This window comes from Cheilinus undulatus, linkage group 13 (genome assembly GCF_018320785.1).
Source record: "Cheilinus undulatus linkage group 13, ASM1832078v1, whole genome shotgun sequence".
Taxonomy (NCBI): domain Eukaryota; kingdom Metazoa; phylum Chordata; class Actinopteri; order Labriformes; family Labridae; genus Cheilinus; species Cheilinus undulatus.
In genome coordinates this window covers 44,582,934-44,595,400 of record NC_054877.1, presented here as the reverse complement: position 1 = coordinate 44,595,400, position 12,467 = coordinate 44,582,934, and the positions used below count along the sequence as shown (strand labels likewise).

Sequence of the window (12,467 nt, the reverse complement as noted above, 5' to 3'; positions counted from 1 at the left end):
ACTCTTTGCATTAATGCTGCCCTCACAGATGTGCAAGTGACCCATACCATGGGCACTAGTACACCCCCCCACCATCACACATGCTGGCTTTTGAACTTCGACATCAGTCTGGATGGTCCTTTTTCTCAAGCACCACCTGTTCACCACAGCCTACAGTCTTCACTAAACCACCCCTCAACCTCATCCTACCCCTCACATAGTTTGTCCATGTATATGTGTTCCTGTAAAGCGTCCTTGGGTTTCTTGAAAGGCGCTATATAAATTCAAGATATTATTATTATTATTATTATTATTATTATTATTATTTAGCAGCATCCACGCTAAGCTCTTCCGCCATAATTGCACCGGCCTCTTGTTGCTGCTTGCTTACGTCACGACTCCGCTGCGCCTGAAAGAACTTCCCCCTGGTCGCTGATTGGTCCTGCCACTTTCTAATCCAAACGGTTCAGACGGGAGCTTTGCAAGATGGATTCACCAATGAGAAACACAGAAACGGGCGTACCCAACTGTTTGCAAGGTTATTTCGGAAGTGTTCCTGAACAAACATTGTAATATCAATCATAAAATGATGGTGTTTTGAATAAAATAGCATTGCACAAATTCCCCTGTCCTAACTTTTTTGAAATGTGTTGCAAGCACCAAGTTCAGGATGTGTGTATATATCCAAAAAATTCATACAGTTCATCACTTTAACATTAAACATCTCATATCTGTACTGCATTCAATTGAATATTACTATTTTCTGTTACTCACATTTAACACAACAGCTCAACTTCTTGGGAATCTGAGTTTGTAAATGAAATCAAACTGTTTCAGTGCCATAGCAACAAAAAGATATTTGAGTCAGGAAAACTCTTGTCATACATTTTACCATTTCATTTAAAAATGGATCTACAGTTTTACTCTGCGGAGAAGGCTCCGCTCTAAAGATGCTCTCTAGTTAGTCAAACAGCATGCTTTGTCTTTCTAGGGTGTGCATTACTAGAGACACCCATATAGAGATACATTAATGATAATATGTACTGAATACGATAAAATTAGTTCAAAAGCAGTTAATCCATAGTAGTGTGAATCTGAATATGAAGCTTTACGCTATAAAGGAGGAGGCTGGGGTGGAGGAGGTGAAGCTTTGCCAGCAGCAGAAGACAATCCTGCTGAACTGCTGAAATTCCACAAATATGTAGCCTTTCCTTTTTTTGTAAACAGAAAAAAAAAAAAGTTGAATTTTTCAGACTGTTGTTCCTTAACCATATCATCAATCCTAAGAATAATGGAAAATGCTAAGTTTTGGTAAGATGTGTTTAAAAATGATAAAGTATTGAACATTTGACAACCCCAGAATAAAGGAAGAAAATAACAACAATGCTCTCCACCAGGGGTTCCCAAAGTGGGACAGGACTCCAACTTTGGGTCCCAGAAACTTGGAGGAAGAGGGGTGTGCAGAAATAATAAGCAACTATTAATATTATTTGTGACAATGAAATATAACTACATGGATTTTTAGATGTTGTTTTATCATTGCACTTTATAAACTGTCATCTTTTACTGTGCCAATCCAAATGAGCCACGTGACTATATGTATTAATACTGCTGTATTCCCAATACCCCATCTTGAAATGCCCCTGGATCATGTCTTACAAATTGCACATCTGTGATTGTTCTCAGAGAGGGAGGAAAACCTTCACTGTGCCAACATTTGACAAAAAACAAACCAGAGTTTATCCCACAGGGGACTTCTTCTGCCCAATTAAAACCTCTGCTGTTAGCCTCCCGGCCTTAAAACTATTCAACACAACACACTGGCAGCTGCTTCTGACATCAGTGTTCTGCCCTTCACATTCATTAAGGGCCAATCAGAGCGACAACACAAAATGAAGTAGTAGTCCTGTGCAGCTCCAGTAATTGGGCAGGTGCTGTCATGGTTTACAAACTGGGACACTTGTTGGATCAAACTCATGCTGAGGCCAGTTGAAACATGTAACAACATCTTCTCCATCAAGACAATTTTTTGTGTGGTTCTTTGCCCTGTTTCAATAAAAAAAAAATGCTGTCCAGATCTGATCGGTCACTAAAGCTTCATCTAAGTTAATGGCCTCACCAGCTATTACTATTGGCTTCCAGTACACCTAAACTCTGCTCATAGCTACCTCAAATGATCCAGCTCTCTAAAAAGAGACAAAATCACAATAAGCAAGGCTGGACAGACATCAGCTGGTGGATAAAAGCAAGATCTGGGTTTACCGTGACAACCTGGACCAGGGGTGTCAAACTCAATCACAGCAGGGGCTGGATTCTAGATTCAGGACTAACCTGAGGGGCTAACAGGGTCACCTTTTTAACCAGAAACTGTCAACCTCATTTCACAAGTAATAAAATATGAAAAAAGCTTTGCACTGACAAATGATTTTGACATTTAAAAAGTAAAAAGATACATAAAAACTAAAACTAAATCTAAATCTATTAGTTCAAAGAGATCAAAACATGAAATTGAAATTGAAAAATAGTGTTTTTTAAAGGCAAATATATTAGAAATAAAGTCAAAATTATGAGTTTAAAAGGTCAATATATGAAATAAATTGTATAATCATAAAATTAAAAGTCAAAATATGATTCAAAATTTTAAATTTTGAGTCTAAAAAGTCAAACTATGGGATTATGATGTCAAAGTTTGAAGTTGAAAATATGAGGTAAAATACAAAATAATTGGTTAAAAAAGTCAAAATGTGAATTATAAATGTAGAACTATGAATCTTAAAATTCAAAATATTACATGGGAAGTCAAAATTATCAGTTGAAATGCTCAAAGTACAAAATAAAGTCAAAATCTTAAGTTTGAGTCCTAATTGTTGAGAATATGAGATTAAAACAAAAATTTATTTCTTTTCTCACATTCCTGACTTTTTATCTTAATATTTTTACTCCTTACTTTTTCAGATTTTCTCACTTAAGGATATCTGAAATCATCAAGGGTGATGGGCCAGTTACAACAGAAATATGATATAATATTGGGCGCCGGATTTAACTGTTCCACGGGCCGGATTTGGCCCCCAGGCCTTGAGTTTGACACCAGTGACCTGGACTGAACCAAACCTCACCACTAGGTGGAACCAGCATTGTCTGACTCCATCCCAGAGATTTTTCATCCATGTTTGCCAACTCTATGTTAGCTTTTCAAACTTTAAGCCTTCATGAGTTGCAGAAATCACTCCCTGACCCCCGTGTGGAAGTCTTCACTGTGGCATGACTGTCTGCAAAATCTACTGGCCTGATGAAGTACAGCTCTACTTCTTAAAGACAAACTTTTAGATACAAGCAAGACATGCATGTTTTCAGTGAGATAACCAATGCCAAAAAGTAATGTTGTTCATGTTAAGCATCAGGGGGAAATGGCAAATACTTTACTGATAATGTTAGCCAACACTCACTTGGATACCCAAAGGTGGTTCCAGCTTTTAAATAGATGATCTCTGAGCCACAATAAAGTCTTTCTCTATGAGGCCTGTGGCAGTCCACAATGTGATAAGCTGTGTGTTCAGATCTAATAAGTCTTCCACAGGATCCCAGACTTCCATGTGAGAGCACATGAATACCAGAGGCATCCTGCACAAACACAGGCAGGACTGGAGAGTGATGAATTTATAATAACATAAAAGTTCCTCAGCTTGTGGTCAATAAGCACATAACCCTTAGTGGTGCTTACTGTAAACAGTCTTTTTACTGAGCAGCAGGCATACATCTCTCATCTGAACATACATGGATGTATCTTTAAACTCCTAAATTTTCAAGGACAAGTGTTTCCTCCAACAAGGTACTTCAAAGCTGAAGTGTGAACCGACCTCCTCCGTCCCTTCAATCAAAGGCAGCGAGTGCGGAGCAGATGAACCCCCTTCACACGTTACCACCCAAACTAAACACTTCACTTCTCACCCTGGTGCAGCGTTTGACCCGTCTGCCTCTTCCAGCTAACTCACTGTACACAGACGGGACAAAGAGGGCAGAGGAAGCCGCTCTGTTGCCAAACAAACAAACCGTTCCTCTCCTGCAGAGCTGTAGAAGAGGAACAGCACAATGGGGGGGGGGTCAGGGTGTGAAAATGGAAATCAAAGGGGGCTGACCCACCTCGTGTGCTTCCTAATGGATATATGAGGAAGGCGTGTGTGAGTGACGTCTGTTAACATCACTAAAACTGAACACGTCTTTGACCCCAACTATGCAGTGAATTAACAGAAATTTAAGTGTGGGCGCTCAGATCATCTTCAATGCTTTGTGTGGACACACCTGAAAATAGTTTGATATCCAACAGTTCAGACTGCATACAGCGGTGGTGGGAAGAAAGGCAGCATTAACGTCTTCATTGTAATGAATCCACAGTTAGTGCAGTCTTTTTAAATCTCATACTGTAGTGTTCCTTTCAGTATCAGTGTCTCCCTGCATCGACAACAATTGAAATAAGTCCACCACTGCTCTCCAAAGTCTCTCACACTCTATAAAACCCACAGACAGCTCAGTGGACAACTCCTATTTTTCCTATATGAGCCAATTCAGAATGGCTCATCATTCCTCTATTTAAAACAAAAAATAAAATAAATGTTAATAATTAAGAAGGCCTTTCAATAAGAAAAGGATGTGCAGTTCAGAACAAGCATGTTTGGTCCAAAAACTAAGGCTGGAATAAGGTGTAGATGTGGTGAGTAAGCTGCCTGATGACAGGAAGGAGGGTAACACAACCCACGCTGTGTTCTGGATGTCCTAGGAGCATGGGAAAATAATCTGCTGAAAAGATAAAGTCCACACCTTAAGGGCGGAGTAAGGGGTGGATGGGCATGGTTCTCAACCTTTCCAGCCCGCGACCCCCAAAATAAAGGTGCCAGAGACCAGGGACCCCTCTGTACCTGAAGGTGGTTGAACACAGCCATGAACATTCAAGAATAGTCATGTGGAGACAAGGTCATCTATAAGGAGGGATAAAGGAGGGAGGTTTGTGGGATCCAGCCAAACTGGGGGTCCATGGAGGTCAGCAAAATCATGGTCCATTGTAAAGTCAAGCTGTTAAAACCATATTTTATCTTTGACGTATTCATTTGTGTAGTAAATAACCTTCTTAAAATGAAAATAACTTTTGTTGAAACATATTTAAAATGGGTAAGAAATTGCTTAAATTACTTGAAATGAACTTAAATGGCAAAAATGGTGGAAAAGGTGTTGAAATTGGATTTTTAAAGAACATAAATGGGTTGAAAGTGTGGAAATTACATAAAAGTGGCAAATAATAACCAAAAATTGATTAAATTGGCAAAATTGGGCACAAAAAGTGGTGAAATGGGATTAAAAAGTCTCTGAAATGGCTTTAAAGTGCAAAAAAATGGTGGAAATTAGGTGGACTGGGATGAAAAATTGATAAAAACAAGCTAAATGGGCAAATAGGGGTGCAAAAAGTGGTAAATAATGGCAATAATGATGCAACAACAGGCAGAAAGTGGCAAAAATTGGTTTAGAAGTGACAAAAATAGGCAGAAAAAGTGGTGGAAGGGGTTTAAGATTGACACAAATGGGTTTTAAGTGGCAAAAATGTTCTGTAATTGGCAAAAAATGAATGTTAAAATGTGATGAAAAATGATTTAACTTTGGTAAAATTGTTGTAAAGTGGCAACAGTGTAATTTAAAAAATATTCTTTGTCTTTTTTTTAGGCATCTGGTGACCCCCTCTCAGTGTCTCGCAACCCCCAATAGGGTCCTGACCCGAAGGTTGAGAACCCCTGCCTAGGATACTGTCCTGGCAAGTAGTAGGGTTGCCACAAGCCCCTGGTCGTGCTGTGGATGTCCCAAGGGCCCTGAAAACTGCCAGCAGTCCCTCAGCTTATCACCGGGGTGAAAAGGCCCAAATAAAAGAGATTCCATCAAGCTCGGCCTTTGCTAGCATCTGTGACCGCATCTTTCCAGCTTGACTCTGGCGTGCCCACGTTGTTTCCAGATGGCTGATAGGGATGTGAAAATGATGCATCTGTGTGTAATTCTAATCCATCCTGTAATCCACAAGATTTATTTGCTAAATGGTGCATCAGCTTGTCCTTTGAAAGCATGTTCAAGACAACATGAGAGAAAAGCTAAACGGCACAGGGCATGTTGGGATACCAAGCCAGAGTAAGAAAGCCAAACAAATGAGTTGTGGTGATGAAGAGGTGTGTGAGTGTGCCAATATCAGGTCAGCTGAAGATGCATTGTTAGTGTGTAGTAACCTCAAACCTGATCAGTCCTGAGCAGACTTGAAAAGTATTTTTGCACCTTTCCACACAAACAAGGCGATAACATTAATGCTAAAAATCTTTCTCCTCATTCAAAGTAAAGCATACACAGGATGCAAAGCCTTTCTCTGCTTCATAGTGCCTCTAAAGACACTTAAAAACATGATTGTCCTATCTGAGGAAAAACAAGATTCTCAGATAAAGGGGAGAGCAAGGTTATTGAACTGTAGCTTGAAAGACCAGTAAAAATCATGACAGGCTTTTGGATACATTAAATCAGCGTTACTCAACCCTGATGAACCAAAGAGCCAAATTGTTGGAAAATAGCTTTGCAAGAGCCACAATGTAAGTCGTGAAAAGTGGCAAAAAATGATTAAAGTGACAATAAAAAAGTTAAAGATGGTATATAATGGTCAAACAGCGACAAAAAGGGGCAAAGTATGCAAAAAATGGCAAAAAGTGGAAAAAAAATGGGAGAAAAAGGGGCAAAACAGGGCAGAAAGTGGCAAAAATGAGTTACAGATGGCAAAAATGGCCAAAAAACAGCAAAAACATGGCAAAATAATGAGTGTAAAAGTGACTTAAATGGGCAAAAATGTGGAAAAAAAGTCAAAAAGTAGCAAAGAGTGGCAAGACTGCTGAAAACAGTGGCATTCAAAGGCAATATGCAGCTTTAATGGGCGAAAAGTTGCAAAAAATGGCAAAAAGGTAAAATTGCAAATAACAAAAAGAGGCACTGGTGGCAAAAATTGGATAGAAGTAGTTAAAATGGGCCACAAGTAGCAAAAAGGAATGGAAAAATGGGGTTAAAGCAGTGAAAATGGCTTAAAAGTGGCAACAAAAAATTAAAAAAGGCAAAATTGCAAACAAGGGCGATGGAAATAGACAAAAAATCAAGGTTGAAAATTAAAGCCAACTGTTCTAATTTGGGGATTCAAACTGATTAATGCGACTTGCAATAGATCATTTCTGAGGTCATAGTTTCCCTTTTAAAGGTTTTCTGGGGGAATAAAATTTCAAATTCAGACATAAAGAGCCACAAATCATCACAAAAGAGCCACGTTGAGTATCACTGCATTAAATGATAAGACAGCAGTGAGCTTTGAACTCACTTTTATTATAAATGTGTTGACCCCTGTGATGATAAATGGACAGTAATGTTACACTAATAAAGACCAAATAGATCCCTTCACAATAGATCAGTCTGCATACTAATAAACGCACAGGCTTGTACTCAGTAAAGGATAAGTATATCACTGCTTTCATAACGCATCTGTTGAGTTAAAGATGCAGTATTCCTCATCCGAGGATCCACCACAGCTGTGTGTTCCTTAAAGGTGTGGTGTAAGGACGAATGCAGCGGCGTCAGTCTTACCTTCAAAAACCTGCAGGGCAGAGGCCAGCGAGCACAGCAGGACGAGATGAGACCACCTAAGGAGGCACAGCACTCACGTAATGAATGAAAGTTCAGTTTGGTCAAGTTTAATGTAGTCTATAAACTTTCAAAAGTCATAAAAAATGTCGTATCAGTGGCTTGTTTTTCATGGATTTTGATGCTGCGCTTTTGCGCACAGATGAGCTGCGCAAAAAGGAAAAGTGGCAGCATCACAGGACGGTCTGCTAACGACCTGAAGGTCCAAAAAACATTTAAAGTAACTCTAATCTGCATATTCAGTGTGAAGGTGGCATTTAATAAACTCACCCCGGAGACATTTTAGTGCGTAAAGGAGTAAAAATCCAGGTTTGGAAGTGAACTCCAAGTGCATGAGCGTGATGAAATTCCGGCAGACTCCGTGGTCCCTGCTCTGTCTCTCTCTGCTCAGACCTGAAGTCACACTGCTCTCTCTCTCTCTCAGTACAAAGCCTCTCTCAGTTCAGAGCTGAGTGACTCTCAGACCCACGGAGTTGGAAATTTGACTCTCTTGAAGGAAAAAAAAAAAAATACTCCCCCCTCACCGACTAAGAAGACCCCCTCTCCTAACCTGCTGCCCGAGTCATGCCCCCCTCATTAATGATGATTCAAGCTGAAATAAAATAAAACTTTAACCCCTTAAAGCCTGTTTATCATACTTGATACTTTTATGATACCTCTGTCTAATCAATATGATCATAAATGACTAAAAACCCTCTGAATACAAACTGATAGATGATAAAAATGCCCTCAAGTGGATGATCAGTTACCAAAAACACCCAGTGTGTCAAAAGAGAGATATACAAATGTTACATTTTATGGAAATTTAGATTTTTTTTTTTTTTTTTTTTTTTGGACTTCATTAGAAAGTGAAATAAACATTTCAATTCCAAAAGAATTGAATTTTCTGGCTATAATTTGTGTTTTCACGCTTTAATGGGTTAATATTAAAACAAAAAAAGATGGTTCCATGTAAACCATGCTGCCTGAGGAGGGTGTCCAGACTATTTTGACTTTTTTTTTATGAATTACGGATTTGCTCAAAACTAGTGCCAGAAATCCAGAGAAACTCTTGATATATATCCAAGTTTGACAGAAAATGGAAAAAACTGAGCCATTTTCCCATATTTTTCTTAAAGTCACAAAATGGGTAACGTTTATGAATATTTAATATTAATCTGTTTACTCTCTTATTTATTTTGAACACAAAATAATAATTAAACTTTTCCACCAAACAATTCTCATGAATTGAAAACTTGACTCCTGCTGTAAACATAGTTAAATACAAGCAGGCTTTTTAATTTTTATAGTGATTTATTTTCTTCCTCATCTGAATATAATCCAACAAATCACCAGTAGTTTCACCGTTGATATTATTTATGTACATTGTATAAATCAGTGGGTTTAAACCTTTTTTTGCCCAAGGCAAAAAACCAAAGATGAAGCCAACATTTCAAGGCACAGCAAATCCATACAATCCATACATACACAAATCAGAAAAGAAGGTGGGACAAATGGGCATAAAGTGGTATTTAAAAACAAAAGGTAGCTTAAATTGGAAAGAAGTGGCAAAAAGGGGCAAAAAATTGCAAAAGCAGGATAAAATTGTCAAAAATGGGTGAGAAGTGACAAAAAAAAGTGGCAAAAAATGAGCTTAAAGCAGCAAACACTGGGAGAAAAATGGCAAAAATGGCAGAAACATGGAAAAAAATGAGTGGAAAGTGACCAAAAGATGAGTTAACGGTGGCAAAAATGGTGCCAAAGTGACAAAATTTTGCAAAAAATGAGTGAAATTGACTCAACTGGACAAAAATTAGAAAAAAAGGTGGGACAAATAGGCAAAAAATGGCATTTAATTGCAGAAAACAGCTTAAATGGGCAAGAGGTGGCAAAAATGACATTAAGGGGCAAAAATGTGCAAAAAGTAGTATAAAAGTGTCAAAAATGATAAAGAAGTGACAAAAAGAATTGGCAAAAATGGGCTAACAGCAGCAAACACTGGGAGAAAAATGGCAGAAATGGCAGAAAGTGGCAAAAATGGGTGTGAAGTGACCAAAAATGAGTTGACGGTGGCAAAAATAGTCCCAAAGTGGCAAAAACGTGGCAAAAAATGAGTGAAAGTGATTTAAATGGGCAAGAAGCATCAGGAGTGGCAAAATGGGAAATAAGTGGCATTCAACTGCAGAAGGCAGCTTAAATGAGCATGCAGGATCACTGATTTATTCAGTTTTGATTGAATAATGTAACTTATTACTAAAAAAAAATTAATCAAAATACACTTTTCATTGCAGGCTTCCCAAGGGCCCCTCCCTACTGTGGATCCTGGGTAATCAGTACCCTTTTTCTCCCTGTGCTACGCCCCTGGGCACTGCTATATAATTGAGGTCAGCTAGCCTTCGTCAGCTGATGGCCAGCTGATTTGCTTTTAAGCAAGCTATTGGCTAATCACACTCATGCTGTCATATTTAAACTGCTCTAACCTGGCTTTGCGTTGCTGCTCCCTCTACAGGCCACTTTTTACAACCCTCCTCCACCCCAGCTCCTCCTTCATAGAACAGCCACACATGAAAAACAGCAATAAATGCAAATTTACAACTCTCAGCCCTGTGATTGGCTGGCAACAAGTCCATGAGACAAGCAGTGTAGATAAGGGATGGAGTGAGTTTGTCTTGACCTGAGTAAACATTACTTTACTTGGGGAAATTGTGAGTCCCGTCAACCCGAACTTATTTTTATTCCTGATATCAAAACCATAAAATGAACAGAAGGGGATTTAACAACCTGAAGCCTCAGACCGTGAAATCAGATAAAACAATCCAACACAGAAACCTTTAATGGAAGAAACTTCAAGCCCAACTATGACGTTTAACTGGACTACTGTCTTTGTCCTACTATACATGCACAGAGGAAGGATGGATTTATTGACAGGAGCATGTCCACCTCTTTTATACAGTGCTGTGAAAAAAGCATGTTTATTACACTTAAATGTTTCAGGTCACAAAATAAATATTAAAACTAGATGAAGAAAACCCATGTAAATAGAAAAATGCATTTTTTAATGATGGTTTCATTTGTTTAAGGGTAAAAAAGCCATCCAAACCTACCCAACCCTATGTGAAAAATTATCCCATTTGCAATTTCCAAGGCTTTAGGACTCCAGCAAACCATGGTGAGAGCCATTATCCACAAATGGAGAAGACTTGGAACAGTGATGAACCTTCCCAGGAGTGGCCGGCCAAGGAAAATGACTCCAAGAGTGCAACGACTACTCATCCAGGAGGTCCCAAAAGAACCCAGAACAACATCCAAATACTTGCAGGCCTCACTTAACTCAGTTAAGGTCAGAGTTCATGGTTCAACTATAAGAAAGAGACCCTCAAACATGGCACCCATGGGAGAGCTCCAAGACCAAAACCACTGCTGACCAAAAATAACGTAGACTTGTCTCACATTTGACTAAAACCATAAGGCCACATCTGAATGGCTAAAAAAACAGGTTTTGGTGGCTTTGATAAAGTCTAGACTTAAGGCTGAATCCCAATTCTCCCCTTAACCCTCAATCTTACCCTCAAGCTCAACCCTCAGTCTTAACTCGCCCCTCAAAACCAAGTGTAAGGGCCACCCCTTGACTTAGAAATGGGACAACCTTTAATATTAGTTATGATTTCAGACTGTAGAGGGAGCTAAAACTGAGGGAGCTGTAGAGAGCTAAAACTGCATAGTCTGTCGATTCAGAGAAAGAAGAAGAAGAACGAGACTGCACGGTTACTGGCTTACAATCGTAAAAATAAAAGTAAATGTTATGCTACAAAAAAGGAAAATAATCCGTAAAATAACATTAAACAAAGATATTGGAGTGGTTTCGTAATTTTTAGATCACTATTAACTCATTGAGTGCCAGCCCTTTTATCAAATGGAAAGTGGCTTGTGCCAGCATTTTTGGCCATTTTGAGTCATCTTTCAAGACCCACAGAATATTTTGTACTACGACTCTGAAAACACCAAATAGCTCAAATGAAAGAAGAAACTCTCCATTTCATCATGGAAAAAAAGTTTGTTTGCACCTTGTTCCGTTCTTCATTTATCTTAAGTTGAATAGAGGCTAGTTTCACCAAAAAGACCACGTTTTTTCTAGAAAGCTGAGAAAAATGCATTTTTGTCCGTCAAGTAAGACAGTGATTTGAATGTTATAATTTTGCCTTCGATGACTTAAAAGACATCTGAAAAATGTATTACAAATGTTATTTTATTGTAAAATAAATAGCAATGCTTCCAGTCACTGTCATTCACACTGGAACTGGACGGCCTCCACGGGACCCCCCTATACGCCACGTCCTCTCCTGCTTGTGTGTCCCCTGGCACTGCCTGTATATTATAGAAGTAATATAATAGCTATATAATATGTTTTTATATATAATATATAATCTATTATATAGAATTTTTTGTTCTTACCTCTTTTTCTGCCAACTTGCTCTCCTCTCAAGTCTGCCTCTGAAATCACAGGGGCATGAGTCATGGTTTCATTCAACAAATCTGGCTGAATAATCAGTGGGATCCTAACATTAACTTACCTCCATTGCTCTGGGATGGAAAACAACATCCGATCCGCTCACTCGGCAGCCATTCCTCAGTCTGGGTCAGAAAAGTCAGTCTCTGAAGAGTCGTCGCTGTATGCATCCAGCTGGCGAGAGGCTGCCTTATTTCTCCAACACACGGGGGAGACCTCGCACCATTCTTTAGCCTCTCGGCAGGCCGAGTTGCTCTGGGACGGAAAACAACATCCGATCCGCTCACTCGGCAGCCATTCCTCAGTC

The 12,467-nt window shown here is 39.1% G+C and overlaps 1 protein-coding gene across 1 annotated transcript in view; it reads right to left on the bottom strand.

Annotated features, from left to right (window-relative positions):
- Window positions 1-8,021, bottom strand: part of col15a1b (collagen, type XV, alpha 1b) — a 102,681-nt gene extending 94,660 nt beyond the window's left edge. The window contains exons 1-2 of the mRNA XM_041804289.1: window positions 7,945-8,021; window positions 7,618-7,673 (exon numbers count right to left, since the gene is read on the bottom strand). Of these exons, the coding sequence (XP_041660223.1) occupies window positions 7,618-7,673; window positions 7,945-7,955 (67 nt within the window). The 5' untranslated portion in view covers window positions 7,956-8,021. The remainder of the gene's footprint in view (window positions 1-7,617; window positions 7,674-7,944) is intronic.
- Between the last annotated feature and the right edge of the window lie 4,446 nt (window positions 8,022-12,467).